This window comes from Fukomys damarensis, unplaced genomic scaffold (genome assembly GCF_012274545.1).
Source record: "Fukomys damarensis isolate Sample0158 unplaced genomic scaffold, DMR_v1.0_HiC HiC_scaffold_33, whole genome shotgun sequence".
NCBI classification, from domain to species: Eukaryota; Metazoa; Chordata; class Mammalia; order Rodentia; family Bathyergidae; genus Fukomys; species Fukomys damarensis.
The window spans coordinates 12478766-12498559 of record NW_022900945.1 but is presented as its reverse complement, the minus strand read 5'-3'; the positions used below and the strand labels follow the sequence as shown (position 1 = coordinate 12498559).

Here is a 19794-nt window from a genome sequence, read left to right as displayed (position 1 = left end):
GCATTGGTTTTTCTCTCTGACAATGAGAAGTCTACAAAGGTCCCTCTTCAATCATTCAAACGTATATCACTTCCAATACCAGGGGCAATTTTTTATTCCATCTTCTCTGTCTCTTCCATGAAATATGGCTTCTCCCTTCCCTTTGGAGCAAGGCAGATGGTCCACAGTGCAGGTCCTCCGGGTCCATCTCATAGAGGACGATTGAGAAGGAAGGAGAAGAAGAGGCTAGTGAGGGGCTGAAGAGCACTAATCCCGCGTCCCCTCTGTGAAAGGTACGCGGCACCTGGTGTGCAAATGACAGGTACATCACGGGTCCCTCCCTGAAAAGGAAAGTAGAGCTCCTCCCCAACTCCCCAAACTCCAACACCAATCTCTGGAGTTCCATCTCCAGTGACAGAGGACCACAAGAAACACCGAATGGGAGCAGGGCAGGTGGGGACGCAGGCAGGACCTCACAGCACCGTTCACCAAGGTCCCCTAGCACCGCGAGCCCTGCTTCTCGGAGTTCAGGGACTGATCACACTGACCAAGTTCACAAGCGGTGGATGGCCCCACCTAGGTTCACTGATCCCTGCAGAGAGAAGTGATTCCGCACAGCTCGGAAACCATGAGCGAGCCGTGCAGCGTCGAGGAGGCCTGCTTTCACCTCCCCGAGTCACACAGTTCATAAACAGAGGAGCAGGGCTGCGAGCTCAGCTGCTTGGATTCCAAAGTCCGTGCTCCTCACCAATCCGCCCACAGGCGTCAGAGGTCTGGGCCTCCACACCTCATCCTCGGGGGCCTGAGCCTTCCCGGAGGAAGGGAAGCCCAAGCAGAGACACAACACCACAGGAAAGACAGCAGCGCTGAGTGCGAGGGCGGGAGGGAAAGCGCGGGGAGAAGGAAGCAGCCAGGGCACAGTTTCAGCAAGGTCAGAGTCTGTCCGCGAGCGAGGAGCGGAAGCTTCAGAGTCCTTCCAAGTGGGTGACTCCGGGTCACGAGAGTCCCAGCCCTCCCAGGGATGATTCACTGCAAATGCCCTTCCCTCTGGATACCTGAGAGCTTTGTGTGCATGGCACCAGATCAAAGGACAGTCCTAGGCGAGGCTGGGAAGAGGGAGTTCTCGGCACGCGGGCAGGGACCCAGGACATGTGAGCCACACTTACTTCTCAGACGTGCAGTATTTCAGGTCTGTTAAAATTCGTTGCCAGCTTTTTTAAAAGTGTGTGCTTTCTCATAAAAATTCAAATCGTAGCACTCTTCTTGGAAGGAGACTCATTTCTACAAAGCACCAATACTTAGCGTCACCTGCTGACCTGGGTCTGTAGCTCATTTTCAAACAAACTCTAAATGAGTATCATCGAGTACACATGCTGTGTTTACACTGGCGATATTCTTCCAGTGTGATTTTATCTCAAAGGAATAAAATACACCCAGATGAGCATTATAATTCAGCTAGGGATAGTAACATAAATTGTTTGGGAAAAGTCTACTTACAGTTGTTGCCTGATTTTGTTTTTGTTTTTGTTTGTGCTTCTATGGTACTGGGAATCGAACCCTACCTAGGCCTTTACAAAGAGCTACTTCCCTAGCTCTTTCTCTACTTTTTCTTTTTGAGGCAGGGTCTCACTAAGTTGCCCAGGCTGGGCTCACATTTCTGTTACCCTCCTGCCTCAGCCTCCCAGAGTACTGAAACGAGAAACCTATGCCACCAGACCTGGCTTAAAGGTAATTTTTAATTTGAGCATTTAATATATCCCAGGTAAGAGAGGGATTCTTTATATTCTCTTACTTAATTCTCACAACACTAATATGAGATAGGTATTTTTGTAATCCTAATTTTATGATTGAGAATACCAAGGCTTAGAAAAATGAAATTCCACCAGCTGGTGAGCAAGGGAAGCTGGAATAAGAAGCTAGGCAGGTCTATCCCAGAGCCACGATTTAACTGTGCACTCTATTAAAAATTATGAGTTGCCATTGGTAACAGACATTACTTGCTCATCTGCCCCGTACTCACTGGTCATTAAGGATTAATGTGGTTCAGGGAAAGCTAGCTGCTCCCAGCTTCAGGGATGGGACACAGGATGGGCCACACCAATCAACCCCTTGCATCACAGCGCTGGTTCCAGAAGTAGGAGCACAACTAGAGTCAGGAGGTCAGAGTGCATCTCAGGACATTCGGAGAAGTCTGCTATGGCCAGCACCCCTCGTGGACTATGGATTTGTAAGATTCCCTTTTCTGCTTCAGCCAGTTTGGAAGAGTTCCCACTGTCTCCAGCTGAAAGATACCTCACAGATACAAAATTCTACAAGTCAGTGAAGCAACCACCTAAAAGACCTACTGCTTGGACAAACACAGATGGCCCTGTCCATAAAGAGTCCCCACGCTTCCCTTCCTACATCCATCCCGGGTTATATGGAAGCTTCTGGAATAGCTGGCAAAATCTAGCTTGTGTCCCAGAATCTAAAACGTTCACTGTGCAATTCCCTTTTCCCAAGTCCTTCTGTCTCTGTCATGTCTCAAATTCTTCAGGCTTAAAAAACACACACAACTGAGTCAGGGATTTCGCTCTGTGGTTCCACGACCTGCCTTGCAAGTGTAAGAAAAAAAAAAGAAAACACACACACACACACACACACACACACACACACACACACACCCCTAGCCAGTTTCTAGGACCAATGAAAAGCAAGGCAAGGAGGTGAATGCCGATGCCACCTCCGTGACAATGGCAGTTGCTGTTTGATCAAAAGGGTGGCAGTGTGTGAACGAACCCACAAGAATGCAAAGCAGACTCTGCGCTGTACCCTTGGCAAGTCCCGGCCGTGGAGAACTGTGCCCGGAACTTTCTTGTTCTTTAGTTAAGGTGTCATGGGAGGAAACCCCAACCTGTTACTCCTAACTCCCTGAAACTGCAGGCAACCGTTCATGTGTGTCTCTTGGCAGAGGCTAACACCTTTAATCCAGGAGAAGACGTGTTGCAAACACGAAATTACAGATATCTAGACTGTGGAAGAAAGTAACGGATGAGTCTTTAGAAAGAATGACAGCTAAACTGTTTTTACTTTTTGCCTTACTTCACTCTATAACACAATTTTATCTCAAGAACTCGAGAAATAAAAATTGTCTACACCCCACGCCCCGCCACCCAGCTCTTCGTCTTTTCCCCAAAGGCCTTGGTAGCAAATGCCAAGCCAGCGTCCAGCGAGATCCGAGAAGGCCAGAACACTCCCTCCTAAAAGGAAGAGTAAGTGACGTGTTCTCCCACTCCTAAACCTGTCAGCAGTTTAAGCCCTGACCAAAAGAATACCGGAAAGTAAGCACCACCGTCAGATTCTTTTTTAAAAATACATTTGAAACCGAACTCACTCCTTACCCAAAGTCATTTCTCCATCCCCAATTTCAGCATCATTGTTATCCCAGGCCCTCGGATGGGAGTCGTGGGAGCAGCTTCTGCTTCTGAAGTTTCTCTCCGCTCCCACTCACCGAAGTGTCCTCAGGCCACCTCCTCTTCCCACTTCTGCCTTCACAATATTGCTGCAGCCTTTTCCTTCCCTTGGAATTCCCACTGCTGCCCAGGTACCAGCCTTTGCCATTTCCCCAGACTTTAGAGCATCTTACAGTAGCATCTGCTCAGCACTTTAGGACAGGAGTCACAATGCTTTTATAACGACACCTCACACAGCTTCTCCTGTACTCAGATACGGTCACGTTGACCTTTGAGGCTTAGTCCCCCCAACCGGTTTCACTGTGTCACTCTTCAGTTCCAAAATCGAAATGGCTCCCCATCATCCTCTAAAACAAGCTCATATTTTCTATCTAGTTTTCAGCACTTCTCTTAATACGGCCCTGAGCGGCTTTTGCAGCCCGATCTGCCAGCTTGCCTGCACTGCAGAGCTGAGTCCTTCCCTGAAACTTCCTTTTATGTGTCTCCCTTGCCATTCCCCAAGGCCAAGCACAAGCACAGTTTTCTCCAAGACTCTCTCACCGAGCCCAGCCTACCCATATCTTGTCCCTCTCTAGATACCCATTTAAATTTCTCTAGTGGGTCTTAAATTTAGCTCCACAAGTCTGGACATAAGGAATGTTAAAGTGAACCTGTCTCTGACCCCCATCCACGGGCTGCACAGCTGGCAAGAAATTCCGTCTGGGTTTTGTTCCAGACGCCTTGCTCTCCCTGCCCCGGGATGCAGAGGGCTGAGGTTGCACATCACAGACCAGAGATCAGCTCAGTGCGTCCGTGTGCACCCCGAGTCCAGAGCACAGGCGGCCTGTCGCAGAGACAGCAAGGCCTCGGCTCTGACGGCGCTGACAGAAAGTATCATTCTATCACGCGTCCTGTAACTTCTTGTGGGAAGTGACTGATACGCAGCATGGATGAGACCTGCCACGGCCATCTGTATGGTGGTCTTCGCTCTGGAGGATTCTCTCTCCAACCCCATCTCTTTCTCCCCACCACGTCACTCTCTAAGCCTGGGAACCCTCCAGTCGTGGATGAGCCAGCTCTCAGAGGAGCTTTATTTAAATCTGCATTACAGCCAGTGTCCGGGTGCATGAGGCAGTGACGCCACGTTAAAGAGCTCAAGCTCTCCCTGCACTTCTGCTCCACCCTTAGCGAATTATTTAACTGCTCAAGGCCTCGGTTCACTTTTCTGGGAAATTCTCACTGGAATAGTGTGAGGATTCAGTCAGGTCATAAGGACAGCAGTCCAGGTCGCAAAGGCTTGCGTCCATGGGGCACTGTGTGTCCGGGTTTGTTCTAAGCACTTTACATTCACGAAGTAACACCCAAGATCACACAGCTAATAAGCATCAGACAAGGGATCAAACCCAGCGAGCTCGGTTCGTTGAGTGCCTTTCACTACCACACCAGATGGCTTCTGTTAAGTCTTCCGTCAGTGGTAGCCATGATATCTGCATCGTCATATAAATGTAAGACCCTGGAGGACAGCAAACACCTCACTAACTAAAGCTGGAGGCAAATGCTTCGATTTCAGGATGGCTGTGAGGATTCAATGACACCACGCAGAAAGTGCTCAGACAAGTGAACGGCAGCTACTAGAATGGTGTACTGATAGGCTCCACTATTTGATATAAGATGTGATGTTATCGCCTGTCCTTCCAGAATCTGAGACAGGACCAGAGTTCAAACAGTTGGTTTTCAACCGACTCACCTGTATTTTTTTTTTCCAGTTTCACCTAGCTTTCTCCTGTTTGTAAAATCACTCCTTCCAGAAAAGGCTACCCCTTCTTAACGACAGCACTCGCTAACTATCCCCTATCAGTGCTAGGGAAAAGAAATATTTCAGATTTCAGATTTTGGAACACTGGCATCTACAGAATGAGGCATCCTGGGAAGGGGCCCAGGTCGACCCACATAAAGTTGATTTGTGTTCCACGCATACCTTACACACAATGTAAAGATAAATTTTATACAACAATTTTTAGTTGACCTGGATTCTGACTGTGGCCCACCACAGGAGGTCACTTACAACATCAGGCTGGTGCTCAAAAATCTTCAAGTTTTTGGACTGGGGGTGCTCAACCTACGACAAGAACAGCTAACTTTCACCCCACTGTTGCTATGTCCCAGGGACACTTCTGTGGTTTTTTTCCCCCATGGGTTTAGTCATTTAAGTTTCACAGCCAACCTAAACAGTACTACCGCAGTCACTTTCTGGATGAGGAATCTGAGGCACAGAGCTACATGCTCATCACTGTATTTGTGTCTTTTGTGGTTTGTTTCATGGTCTCCAGTAGAGTTGGTACAATCCCGAGAAGACAAAAAGCACCAAAAGCAGTTTGGGGATTTGTTTTGGTTTTTTTTCTTTTTGGGCTAGAAATGGCATGAATAGTGAAAAGTACCTTTGAAATGTCTGTCTGAGAGTCACATGAAATGTCAGCGCCACAGTTTATCTCCTATTGTCTTTGAAATGAGCAGCACATGGGTGCCGCTGAATCACAAAGTTGAGGTCCGAGATTTCCAGCTGTGAGTGACTCATGGGGATTAAAGCGCGCATCACATACTTAACATCCTGTTCTCATGGGCACACAGTGCAGAAACGACGGCTCTAAAACAAGACACAGCAGATCTCTTCCCAAAAGTTCTAGCCCCAAAACAAGTGTTTTACAAGGTAACCCTTTCTTTCAACTTCCTTTCTCACTGAGGAAACACAGAACCACTTCAAGCCTCCTTCCAAAAACTTCCATAAAGGGCAACAATCACACAAGAGACACATTCTCCAGGATGTGTGAAGTCAAGCCTCAGTGAGGCAAAGCCAGATGAAAGCTTCTCAGATCTAATAGTTATTTTTCTGGAACAAAAAGGTCTCCTAGGAACACGAACCAGTTGGAGCAGTCTGGTCTTAAGAGTCCTTTAAATGGAAGAGTGGGTTTTCGTAGCCTTGGGAAATGTAGGATCACAGGGCAAACTGCAGCATGAGCTCATTGTGGGGACGTGCCCCTTTTCGTTGGCAGAAGGGGAAAGGAAAAGAGCCATGCCCTAAAAAATACCACTGAGACACTCCGGCTAAGGCGTGGTCAGGGCTGGGCAGGCTGCCAACATAGGGTTGGAAGAAGAAAAACTGGGGTCAGAAAGCAGCTGACCAGGAGAAGCCAGGTTAGGTGTGGGAGAGACTGCCAATTAGCCTACACATTTTCAACGAGGGTGTCATTTAAACTGGTGGCTTTCAAATGTTTTTTTGCTATAAGTCACAGTAAGAAAGATATACACTATATCACTGCAATACATAGTCACAACCATTTGTAACGAAGAATACTTACATTTGCTACGTACAAAGCACTATGAAATTCTCAACTCTATTCACTTTGTGCTCTGAACACACTGGCTGAAGACTCAGTCACTGAAAAACAGTGCTTTAAACTCTGACCAGCACAAGAGACTCTGAGGGTACCCAAATTTTTAAAGGACCTATGTCCACCCCTCAGAGCCCCAAAGCCTCCTTTGGAAAGCTTCAGGGGAACACCTGCTCTGGGGACAAATGGCTTGTTCTACATGCACGTGGGTGCAGACTTCCTCTCACAAGTCACCGTTCTGGATGAGGTCCTACCCCAGTGACTTCATCTTAACTCAGTCACCCTTTCATATGCCCTTTCTGTCTCCAAATACTGTCTCATTCAGAGATACTGGTGATTATAGAACCACGGCTTAAGTCTTCTGTCTCAGCACTCATTGTGCCTAACAGAGTATCTAGAACGCAGGAGATTCTCAACAAATAATTCGAGGGTTACACGACAGAAGGATCTTCCCAGAAGTACTACACATCCAAATCCAATCCTGGCTACTACCAGGAAAAGTATGGCCCTGCTCTCTCCCGCAAACAAAAGTCTGATGCTGTCATCATCTCTACCCAGTCCGCTGCCTGACTTGGCCCTCAATTACCAGCAGAAAAATGAAATTCTTAAGGACACACATCCAAAGCCATCGGCAACACCCTTCTCCCTCTAGATCTATTACAATACTCCCAGACTTGTGGCTTATACATGGCAGAAGCCAGATTCAAAGTCAAGAGGAAGACATAGCAGAGAGGGAAGCAGATGTCTTCATAGGTAGGAAGAAAGTCTACGGATGTAGGGAGATGGGAGAGAGGAGAGGTGAAAGAGAAACAAAAAGAGACTAAGATGTGGTGCGTACGTGCACTGACGCCCCACGTTCAATGTGCTCATTACATATGACAAACACGTTCTAATGAGAGAACCAGGAAGGAAAGAAGGGAGGGAGGGAGGGAGGGAGGAGGGAGGGAGAAGTCAAGAGAAAACCAACGCTGCTCTGCCTCCAGAATGAGGCGCTACAACTTAGGAGAGACTGTAAGATCGACACCTGCTTCTTTCCTACCAGAAAGGAAATTTCCTCCCCATCCATCTGTGTGATTCGGGGTAGGCCTATCAGTCTTACAGCCTGCGTGACAATTAACTGACTGTCAACTTAAGTAAGAAAGGCCTGACTGAACGGGATCATCACATTCTGGGTGTGGCTGGGGGTTTCCTGAAGACGGGTGCCCTACGCCCCGGTGTGACTGGCGCCAGCCGGTAGGTCTGTAGCCTGAATGGGATAAAGAGGAAGCAGGAAGGGAGGCTTGCTCCTGTTTCTTCCGAGGAGCTCCAGTCTTCGCCTTCACCTTGGCCAGCATCTGCTGGCTCCCAGCGCAGACCCCTCAGTCTCCCAGTACAGACACAGACTCACCCCGGACACTCCAGCAACCTCCCAGCCTTCAACCCCTGACCGGATCCCTCGGATCTGCAGCGCACAGACAGCCCTTAGCACCCTTCCACACCCGACTCTGGGCAGACATTGTAAGCCTACCTCGTAAATCCTAATATACTTACGTGTCTTGCATTAAATCTGTTTCTCTAGTGAGCACTGACTGATAATGGCCTGCCTTTCTTGCTGTCAAAATGAGCCGATGACCTAGTCAGTTCCCCCCTCTCTCCTGGGAGTCGGAACCCTGAGTGGAATGACATGAAGACAGAAAAGAACTGGGAGTCCATCAAGCCAGTGCCACTAGAGGTTCCTGAAACACACATCCCTGAAGGTTCCTGCCTTTCCCAAGGGTGGATCAACTCTCTCTGAGACCTACCTGGTGTCTTCCAACAAATGCCTTTCCCTTAGCTCAGAGGATGTTTGTTCTGTAGCTCTCTAGGAATTTTCACTTATACACATATACTCCTGGGACTGGGCTGGACAAGTGGCAGTAAGAGCAGGCAATGAGGACTCCTCGTGCCACAAAGAAACTGGGCTCAGCCTACATCCTTGTTATGTCATTGCAAAGTAATGCACCGCTGTATTGTGGGTTACAGTTCGCATGCCTCCCCTGGCTAAATCCTCGGGAAAGTTGGCAGAAAAATGTCAAAATACTGGAGTGTGTGGCTACTGGTAAGATCCTGGGAATGCTTCAGTTCCTGCCAAAGTAGCCCACATGAATGCCCAGAAAACTCTGCCCCACTCAGACTGGCCCTTTCCCTCGTGGGACTTCAAGATAACACAGTAGATAATCATGAAAGACTGTGAGATCTGAATTTTTTGGCTCTCGGTCAGTGATAATGCTAGAAAACACAGGAAGAAAGGAAGGAAACAGAGCACAAGATTAGGACCGAAAGAATTGGGGGATGCCTGATCTCCTAAGAGCCTCCTGATATATACTCCCTGTGCAGCAAAGAGCTACGCACTAGGATGAAGCCAGAGGGTAAGGAACAAGCCAGCTTTGCCTTTATCCCAGAGGCAAAAAGAAAAGCAGCAGAATTAGGTCTGGAGGACAAGCAGGGCAGCAGAGCTCTGAGAGAGAAACTCCCAGGCTGGGACCCAGAGCCCAGAATCAACCCACAGAATGGAATGTGCTCGTACACAGTGCGATCAAAAAATATGGTAGTGTGAATTTATTTATGCATTATAGTACCATGAATCCCCCTCCAAAAACGTCCCCTCGCTTTGAACACCCTTATCCCATCCTTGTCACTTTCTGAAGCGGTTCTGGAGCCCACTGTCCTGAGGATCTTGAGATGCGCTGTCATGGCCGCCTCCATGTTCTGAATTGACTCAAGATTTACCTTCCCTGGTCACTTTGAGCCCGGGGAAAACCCAGAAGTTTTGTTGTGCCAGATCCAGGGCACAAGGTGGATGAGGACACACTGACGTTTGTAAGAGTCTGGCTTTCCCTCGGATGGCACTGGCAGCGCGCACCGTGTTTTGCTCGCGCTTCATAAAGACACTCACGAAAGAGGACTTCCAGAACTGCTTCAGACAGTGGTAGGAAGGATGGGGTAAGGGTGCCTGAGGTAGGAGAAGGGAATCTGGGGGATTCACAGCAATGTGTTGTGTACTGGAATAATTGTTTACTTTAAACGCATACTACATTTTTTGATTAGCCCTTGTAGACCAGGTATCCTAATCCACAGCACCAACAGAATTTGGGATTCTGAAATAAAATGCCCCTATTAGAAAAACCTTACCCAGGGTGATTTACAAATGAGTCCATTAAACTCATGAGGCAACACAGAGTAGGTCGGTAGCAGTGAAGTACATAAACATGCAAACTTCTGAACGTGCCTCTGACACTAAAGGGAAAAATCTAATCATAGAATAATAATAGCTGAATACAGTGACCTCTGGAACATTCAAGACTATCTGGCCAGGGATTTGTGGCTCCACCGCCTGCCTCGCAAACCCAAAGTCCCGAGTACAATCCTGGTATCAAACAAACAAAAAAAAAAGACTGTCAGCAACTTGGTACAACCTTATACGGAAACACAGGGAAAAAAAAAAAAAAAAAGATTTACATACATACAACAGGAAAAAACAGAAAAAGAAGGTAGATTATGCCTTCGAGATAAATGTAGGAAGATACTATATTCCTAGAGTTGTACTAAGAAAATAGCTTTTGTGGGGGGAGGGTTGAGACAGGGTCTCACTATGTAGTTGAGAGTGACCTGGAACTTACTATGTAGCCCAGGCTGGTCTCAAACTCGCAGCGATCCTCCTACCTCAGCCTCCCGAGTGCTGGAATTACAGGCATGCGCCACCACGCCCGGAAGAAAATAGCTTTTTGTTGTGTTGTTGCTGTTGGTTTTGAGTTTGCCGGTACATTTTAAGTATACGGTACAGTTACATTCATCATTGGGAACTTGTACCTTTACATGATATATCTTGGTTCTTCTTTATTCCCCATTCCCTGCCCTCCCTTCACCCCCTCCACCCTTCCCTATTTACAAAGGTTATGTTTCCATTTTTTCCTTTTCTCATATTTTTTCTTTTCCCTTCTTCAAATTACCAAGAATCTAAATCAAATAAAACCATTTAGCTGAAACCACCTGTATCCACCCTACCAGTTTACATACCATGCTACCTGGGGAGCTGGACAGCCAAACAAAGCCATCTCAAAAGGGCATGTGGTGCATGCCTACACAGTAATCCCAGCACTCTGGGAGGCTGAGGCAGGGGGATCTCAAATTCAACTCCCTCCTGAGCAACTTAGTGAGGTTCTTTCTTTAAAAAATGAAAAAGGGTTATGATCAGTTGTAGCTCAGTGTGAAAGCCCTGGCTTCAGTCCCCAGTACTGAGGCTGGGAGCTGCTGGAGAGAAGCGTGCAGGGTGCTGGCTGTGCTACGTGAGCAGGGAGCACAGCTGAAGTACCGCAAAATCACAATCATAGTAGCTGCAAGGGTGGCTCTGACACTGTCCTGCAGAGGGCGCACTGCCACACGTACCCTCTGCTTTGATTTCTTTCCCCACTGGTACTGGGGACTGAACCCAAGGGTGGAACTACCTCCCCAGCCCTTTTTTATTTTGAAAGAGGACCTGGTTAAGTTATCCAGGTGGGACTTGAACTTGAGATCCTCCTGCCTCAGCCCCACAGATTGTGGGGCTAACAGCCACACGCCTCCATGCCCAGCTTAAGGCACCCTTTCCTTACACCTTCTGTGGAACTCTGTCTTTTCCACAAACAATGCAGCCACCCTGCATTCCAATTAAATGGCCCAGAATCCCATGAGAGCAGAGAAAAACTCCTAATTCCATAAAAGTAGCCGGGATCTGTGTGTCTCCCACCGGCTGAGAAAATGTCACTCCCCAGGCCCCTGTCTTGCCATAGAAATGAACAGGAAAGAGTATTTGCATTCTGGGAGCAAAGGGAGGAAAATAGAGTGGGTAGATCGGTTGCCAGACAAGCCTGGCGTGATTCTGCTGAGGACGTTTTGACTCAGGTGAACACAAGGCTTCATCCCGTTTATTAAAATAGTGCTGGGGAGAGGGAGACTGGCACGTTCTTGCGTTGGTGAGAGGGCTCTGGGGGTTCAAACAACAGCTGGAATACAGCTGCCAGGGTCAGGAGCAGCAAGTGCCAGGTGTCCCTTCAAGAGCAGTCACTTTGTACCCATGCAAAACATCAGAGGAGGGACAGGGTGGGTGTCAGAGGCCTTTAAAGCACTCTAGGTACACGATGTGTCAGCAGCCCCTGATCGGATGAAAGGAAACGTTCCAAATTATGCGCACTGTCCTGCCTGTGAAATTAGGCCCTGCAGAGTGCTGCAAAATTGGCAGTGGGTGTGCTTGTAATGCCTGAGAGCAGCAACTGCCCCAGGCCACCCAGAGTCCGGTTCTGGTTGCTCCAGGGTCTATCTGGTGACACATAAAGGCAATGCAGGATGTGACAACTGGGCATATGGGGCGGAGACATTCTAATAAACTGGACCTTTACCTGAGAAAGAAGATCTGCACTAAATGCCCTCTCCCAGTAAAGTTCCATGGACCAGAAGGTGGAAAATTAGCACTCAAATGGACAATCACAGAAAAAGGGTACCAAGATATTCCTGGTTTGTCATTAGTTTTCCCACATATATACCTTCTCCAAGTGTGTCACCCTGGGAAACGCTAAATGCTTCTTCTTTGTCCTATGGCATTCCCACAACAGATCTCCTATGTTAAAAGTGGAGCATAAGCTTCAAGCACATCTGCTGCTGTGGGCCCTGACAACTTTTCTAGAAAGCTGTAGCACCGATGAATGAAAGAAAATGTGCATGCTTTTCTTCTGTTTAAAAAAAAACACTCTGGGTAACCACTTCAAATACCAGTTCTGTGTACATTTACATTTTTTGCTGCAGAGGCCCATGAGCAGTAGTTATTACGGCTCACAGAGTGCATCCCAAGCTCACTGCTCAGCAAAATGGAAACAACGCAGCACACTGTACTCCGAGCCTGGGACGGGCGTCAGGGTCCGCCACCAGACATCTGGCTTGGGGAGTCTGCAGCCTCTTTTCACAGCATTGTTCCACAAGGCAATCTGATTTTTTTTGATTCCTTTAACGGATGTCTCCTTGTGCTATCATTTTCTGCATTCTTAACGGATATGCTAGATAAGATGACTTACTGATATATTAAAAGCACACGTGATACGTGACAGTGTTCATTTCCACACACACACGCACACACAACCAACTTACCAAATGCCTTCTTAGGTTCTATTAACTTCAGAGTAAAGAGTTCCTCCTTTTTTAATTCCTTTAACTTCTTAGCAACCTCATAGTGACGGCATCCAACTATATTTTCTCCATTTATGGATTCGATATGATCTCCCACGCAGATTGTCTTAACTGAGTCAATAACGCTACCACTTTTAATTCTCTGGAACAAAGAAAGAAAATTAGTGATAATACAAAAATAGAGCTATGGAACATCACCTCTCATGTCTTGAGCTATGACATACAACATACTGACATATTAACGACACACTCTAATATTAGGTTAGAACAGGGTGTGGTGGCATGCACCTGTAATCCCAGCACTCAGGAGGCTGAGGCAGGAGGATCATAATTTCAAGGGCAGCCTGGGCAACTTAGCAAGACCCTGTCTCAAAATAAAATAAAAAAGGACTGGGCTGTATTACAATGACAGAGTGCTTGCCCAGCATGCACAGAGCCCTGAATTCAATCCCAGTACCCAAACAATAATCATATTATTATCATTATCATTTCAAAATACCAGGTAACAAAGAACAGCCATCTCACCCCAAGCAGTCATCTTTACCATTCCGAACTCTGATAGCTCACGGTCACCTCTTCCTCAGGAAGCTTTTCCTGACCTCGCCAACTAGCTTGGGTAAGATGCCGCTCCCCTCCTGTACTGTACTTTGCCCCGTTTACGCTGTGCTGACTGCCAAGCCAAGCGCTTCACACTGGTTATACGCTTAACCCTACCAACTTCTACGCGGCATCACTGATCAGAAGGACGGGAGCTTGGGAAGATCAAGTGACCTCCGCGATGCAGCACCTCACCGTACAGTGTTCAGCTCCCTCCTGCTCTCCATTACTAAGCTGTAACACCCTAGGGACGGTGATGGTCTTCTTCACCCTTGTGGGTCCTGTGCCTGGCACGAAGCCTGCACAGAAAACGCCACCATAGACACCTGCTGGATCGATTCAATGTGCGGCAAACTAGGGGAACATCAGGCATTTATGCTGCAGATTTTTCCACAGACTACATTTTTGAAACTTCAGTTACTTACACACACGCGAAGACTCAAAGAATAGCATGGTTTTGTTTTAATTAGTGCCAGAGGATTGAACCCAGGTCCCTGCACATGGTAGGCAAACGCTCTTGCCCTGAGCTGTATCCCCAGCCCACCCTTGTTGCTTTGAGACAAGGCCTCACTAAGTTGTCCAGGCTGGCCTCGAAATTCCTAAAAGCTTCTCTTCAGCCTCCCCAAAAAGGTATGATCTTTGCTAAGAAGACTGATAACGAATAGCAGACGGCATGTCTAACATTTTGGGAGTAAGTGTGATTTTACACGATCGTTTTTCGTAATATATTTTAGTTGAGGAGAACACAGGACCCACAAAGAAACTTGCAGCTGGTCTTTCTTCACTCCTACTTCTGTACAGTGCATCTCTCGTGCTGAGCCTCAAATGAGGTCTAAAACTCTCTCACGTGAAAGGGTTTTAGGGACAGCAGCCCCAACTATAACAGCCCTGCAAGTGGACAAGTGCTGAGGAAGGGAATGAAGGCCTGGTGCCTCAGGAGGATGAGCCCTTCACGGGGATGGAGCACAGACCTGTTGGAGGCGGCTGCTGTGGTGCCTTGGGCACGTACATGTACACCGCCCTCGCCCAGGAATCCGCAGAGTGATCCGCAGAGTGATCCATGGGTCATTGCGTTCCAAAGCTGGGAGAAGCTGAGCTCATTACCCCAGCACAAAAGCTGTAAAAGATGAATCTGAGACTGGACATTTTTAATTTTTAAATTTTTAAAATATGTGTATTTTTTCTTTTTTTCAATGCTAGGGACTCATGCATGTCAGGCAAGTATTCTATCACTGAGCTGCATCCCTGACCTAAGTTGTATTCTTATATACCAAAACTCAAAATAGATTTCTTTTTTTATCCTCAATTTTAAAGAATACTAGCCAGGGGGCCGGGGATTTAGCTCAGTGGTGCCACCGCCTGCCTCACGCAAAGCACAAGGTCCTAAATTCAATTCCCGCTACCAAAAAAAAACTCTAGCCAGGTGTGCACGCCTGTAATCCCTGCACTTGGGAGGCTGAGGTAGGAAGATCACCGCAGGATGCAGGCCAGCCTGAAATAGCAAGACCTTGTCTCAAAATCAAAAAAAATAAAAATGCCATGTTATTATAGCAACTATTAGCAGGCTATAAGAAAATAATACAGTACCAATTTAAACAGCTCCCTAATATTATAAATAGTTAACTATGAGACAAAGAAACCAGAAGTTCAATACTCTGGCACTGTTTCATTAGAAATCCATATTAGCCTCACAGCTAATAGAAACAGTGGTAACCACAACATAGCATCAACAAAACTAGTTCGTAAATGGCCACATAAAAATAAACAAGATTAAAAAGATTAAAGTCTAACCTATTAAATATTCTGTTATATAACTGTGCTTAAGCTACTAAAAAATTTGAAGGTCTATATTTAACTGACGTTTTACATCTTTGTGCTAATTTATCTCTTGCTACAACTTGAAATTATTTTTCCTTTCCTCAAATATACACACATCCCAGCGACCTACTACATGTTCCTTTTAGTTTTTAAGATCTGGTGCTATAATGTTATTTAAAACATTAAAAGCCACGTAAGACTCATCAGTGAATGCAAGGTCCGAGGGTCAGCAGTCTTGTCTCAAAGAACGCGCATAACAGGAGGAGGGGCCTGGAGAGAGGAGGGAGGAGCGGTACCAGGATGGAGAAGGGAGGCAGAGCCGCAGAGTCCCGGCCATGGCGTCAGGGGCAGCAGAGCAGGATCTGGGATGAGCAGAAAGGACAACAAACACGAGAGACTTGGAGAAGAGCAGCAGAAGATGGACCAGATATAGAAGCCAAGTTGATTACTACCGATTATAGAAGCCACTGATGATTCGAGTTCCCAGACCCTTGGCCTCCTACGTGGGTAGAATAAAGGATGAGGCAGCAGTGTGTGAGATCCTGAAATGTAACACACACTGACCATCATGCAGTAGCTGGACATCAGTTCCTGAAATTGGTAAAAGTGCTACTCAGGCCCCGAGAACCAACACGGGGAAATGAAAGAGAGGCATGGACGCTACACTTGTTTTTACTGAACCGCTGATACTGTTCTCCGTCACCCTTAGGAACGCTCCAGAACTCTCCCTCCTCATCCCAGACATCCGCAACGCTGTAAGGTGGGCGTGCTGCCCACCGTAAATCTTAAGCAGCAGACTACAGGTTTTTGTTTTGCTTTGTTTTGTTTTGCAACTTGTTTGTTTTTGAGACAGGATCTCGCTACGTTGTTCAGTGTGGTCTTAAACTCACTATGTAGCCCAGATTGGCCTCAAACTTGCCGTGATGCTCCTGCCTCACCCTCTCCAGGGCTGGGATCACAGGCGTGCACCACCACACCTGGTGTTATTAGTATAACTAATAATTAGTATTAGAACAGAGTGTCCTACCATCATGTTCAACAACTTTGAGATCTGCACTCTGAGCTTTTCAACTCTGTTCTCATATGACGCTCCTTATGATAAACTAACATTTCTACCACCCTCAGGTAGTCCTCACACTAAGTCAGCGAGAGCAATATTCACTGTTCCCATGTGGGTGAGGAAACCGAGATACAAAGATCATACAGCTTCGCCAAGATAGCACAGCTAATAAACAAATTTGGTTCTCAGAGGTCATATAAATGCTAAAAAGTAAGAAAAAAAAAGTAATTCCTGTTAGTAAACAGCACTCCGGGAGACTGAGGCAGGAGGATTGTTAAATTTGAGCCCAGCCTCTACAACTTGGTAAGACCCTGTCTCAAATTTTTTAAAATGTCTACAAGGGATAGGGATAAAGCTCAGTGTGAAAGCCCTGGGTTCAATCCCTAGTACTGCAAAAACAGGTAAAACATAAAAAGTCAGAGGTACAGCCCAAGGTCTCTGGTCCCAAGTGCAATTCTGCATTTTACCTGCCCCAAATGACCAATCACCTCTGAACGCCGAAAATTCCTTTGTTGCAATACCAAAGATTGAACCCTGGGCCTTCAAGCTGAGCTTCATCCCCAATCTTTTTTTTTTTTTTAAGTAGCTAGGTTGCCCAGGCTGAGCATCTACTTGTGATTCTCCTGCCTCAGCCTCCCAGAGTGCTGGCATGACAGGCATGCATCATCACACCCAGCCTAACTTTGAAGACATTTTTGGTTTTATTTTTTGAGACAAAGTCTCACTACGGAGCCCAGGCTGCCCTCCAAGTCATGGTGACCCTCCCGCCTGAACCCCCCCAAGTGCTAGAATTATGATGTTACGACTATGCCAAGCTCTGAAATTTCTCTTTGTTACAACTTCTACCTTCCCACTTTCCATTTCCTTACTTCTACTGAAACTTCCTTGATATCACAATCTTTAGATCAGTCACATTACCTTGATCTGAAACCATTCCCTCTGTCCTGGTTTTGCAGGCCTCTTTTTCAGATCCTTGTATCTACCCTAAAATCCTGTGCCCCTCAACATCCTGCATTTCCAGCCTTGCTGATTCTCAATGTTGACAACTGAATAAGCAAAATGTTAGAAATATATGAAAAGATATTTCTCAAACTCACAGTGATCCTCCTGTCTCAGCCTCCTGAGTGCTGGGATTACCAGTGTGCACCACCACTCCAGGTTTACAAGAGTTCTTTGTATTACCAGTATAATTTTTCTATTTGTTTGAAATTATTCTCCCAGTTTTTTTTTGTTTTTTTGGTACCAAAAATCGAACTCAGGACTTTGCACTTGCAAGACAGGCAGTGGAACCACTGAGCTAAATCCCCAACCCTATTATCCCAGTTTTTAAAATATTTTATCAACTATATATACATATGATATGAATCTCTCTCTCTCTTTTTTTTTTTTTTTCAATACCAGGGATGGAAATCTGGTCCTTGCACTTGTGAGGCAGGTGGTAGAACCACTGAGCTGAATCCCCGGCCCTGAATCTCTCTTTTAAAAGGAACTGTATGTCAGCTGGATTATGCTCCACTGTGGGCATGTGTGTGTGTGTGTGTGTGTGTGTGTGTGTGTGTGTGTGTGTGTGTGTGTGTTTTGCTGGGAATTGAACCCAGGGCCTTTGCATGCCCCTTTTTATTTTTTTAAGACAGGGACTCATGAAGTTGCTCAGTTGCCCACTCTGAACTCAAACTAGGGAATCCTCCTGCTTCAGCCTCCCAGAATACTAGGATGTGTGGCTACCACACCTAGCCTGCTTTCTTCTTTGTTACCAGAGAAGCTGCTGTGGCCACAAGACCAGTGACTAATACGCTGAGGTAGGCGTAGTGTGACAAGGCCTTTAAACAAAAAATAGAAACGCAAGCTCAGAACATCTGATGCTAACATCTAAAAGCTCTGCATGTCTGCAAAACTCCCAAGCCTGTCTCTGTGGACAGAGAGGCACCGCCCCTGCGTCTCGGGTCCTGAGCTCCCTCAGATAACCCACGTGACTTTCACGACACTAGGATTTTCCACTCGGTCTCCCACTCGACCTTCGGCATAGCCCTATCTATTGCAGAGCTAAAAGCGGCAATTCTGTGGAGCGGGAAATTGAAGCACCGTTTCTAGCTAAGAGAAGGACTTCCCAAAAAGGAGCCCTTAATGAGGACAAGCTGTAATCAGGCTTTGGACAGAATAAAGGCATCCAACGCGCTCTGTTACATGGACCTATCACCAGCTCTTAGCTGAGTGCACGTAAGCAGCTGGCTCTGGAGTCGGACTTCTTGGGTTCAAATCCTGGGCTTGTCTAGCGGTAGAACTTTGGACGAGCCTAAGCTTCCTGATCCTGTTTTTACAACTGTAAGACAGGTTGCTAAGATTGCCTTCTGTGGGCAAATCTCAAAGGCACCATGCGCAAAATGAAAAAGAAGGTACAATTACATGAACTCCGAGAGTGAGCTAACAATGAGGTAAGAAGGGGGCTACTTTTCTGGTGGAATATTGACCAGAAAGGAGCTAAGGAAGGCTTCCAGGTGGCACAAGTGTGGCACAAGTGTGATAGACACATGCTGGTGTATAAACATTCATGAAGCTATGTTAAAAATTCACTGTGCTAGCCAGGCATGGTGGCGCACGCCTGTAATCCCAGCACTCGGGAGGCTGAGGCAGGAGGATCGCTGTGAGTTCGAGACGGCCTGAGCTACATACCCTGTCTCAAGAAAAAAGTTCACTGTGCTGGCCAAGGATTTAGCTCAGTGGTTCTAGCACCTGCCTCACAAGCACAAGGACCAGATTCAATTCCCGTTATCAAAAAAAAAAAAAATTTTGATTGCCTCACACCAGTGTAGTGGTGCAGGCCTGAAACTCCAGCACGCAGGAGGCTGAGGCTGGAGGACTGCCACGAATTCAAGGCTAGACTGGGCTACGTAGCAGGACTGTCTCAAAAACACAATTTCCAAAACAGGAAAAAACCTGCATCTGTATTGAACATGTACAAATTTCTTTTTGTCATCATTCCTCTCAAAATACAGTACAACTACTGAAGTACAACAACTTCACATTTTGTTAGGTATTATAGGCAATCTAGAGATGATATAAAATACACAGGAGGGGACATATAGGTTACATTCAAAACACCGCGCCATGTATATAAAGTCTCCAGCGTCCATGGGGCTTCTGGGACAGACTCCCCCTCAGCCACCAAGGGGCAACTGGTCCCGTTACAACTGAATTATTTTTAAGAAAAGCCTCTCTTTTTCCTGCTCCTTAGTTCTTATGTCTCCATGCCATCCCCAACTTCTTTCTCTTGCCTTTGCAAGTCTACGTTACTCTTTGTGATTAACTACAGAAATAATCCAGCTCAGGGCGTTCTAAAGTGCACTTT

General features: G+C 46.7%; 1 protein-coding gene across 4 annotated transcripts in view; it reads right to left on the bottom strand.

Annotated features, from left to right (window-relative positions):
- Positions 1 to 19794, bottom strand: part of Gipc2 (GIPC PDZ domain containing family member 2) — a 183475-nt gene that overhangs the window by 130351 nt on the left and 33330 nt on the right. For all 4 annotated transcript variants that reach the window (XR_776613.3, XM_033758207.1, XM_010605213.2 and 1 more), the window contains exon 3: positions 12935 to 13115. Coding sequence is in view for 3 of the 4 variants with exons in the window: in XM_033758207.1 (XP_033614098.1) it covers positions 12935 to 13115 (181 nt within the window). In the remaining variant the exon portion in view is untranslated. The remainder of the gene's footprint in view (positions 1 to 12934; positions 13116 to 19794) is intronic.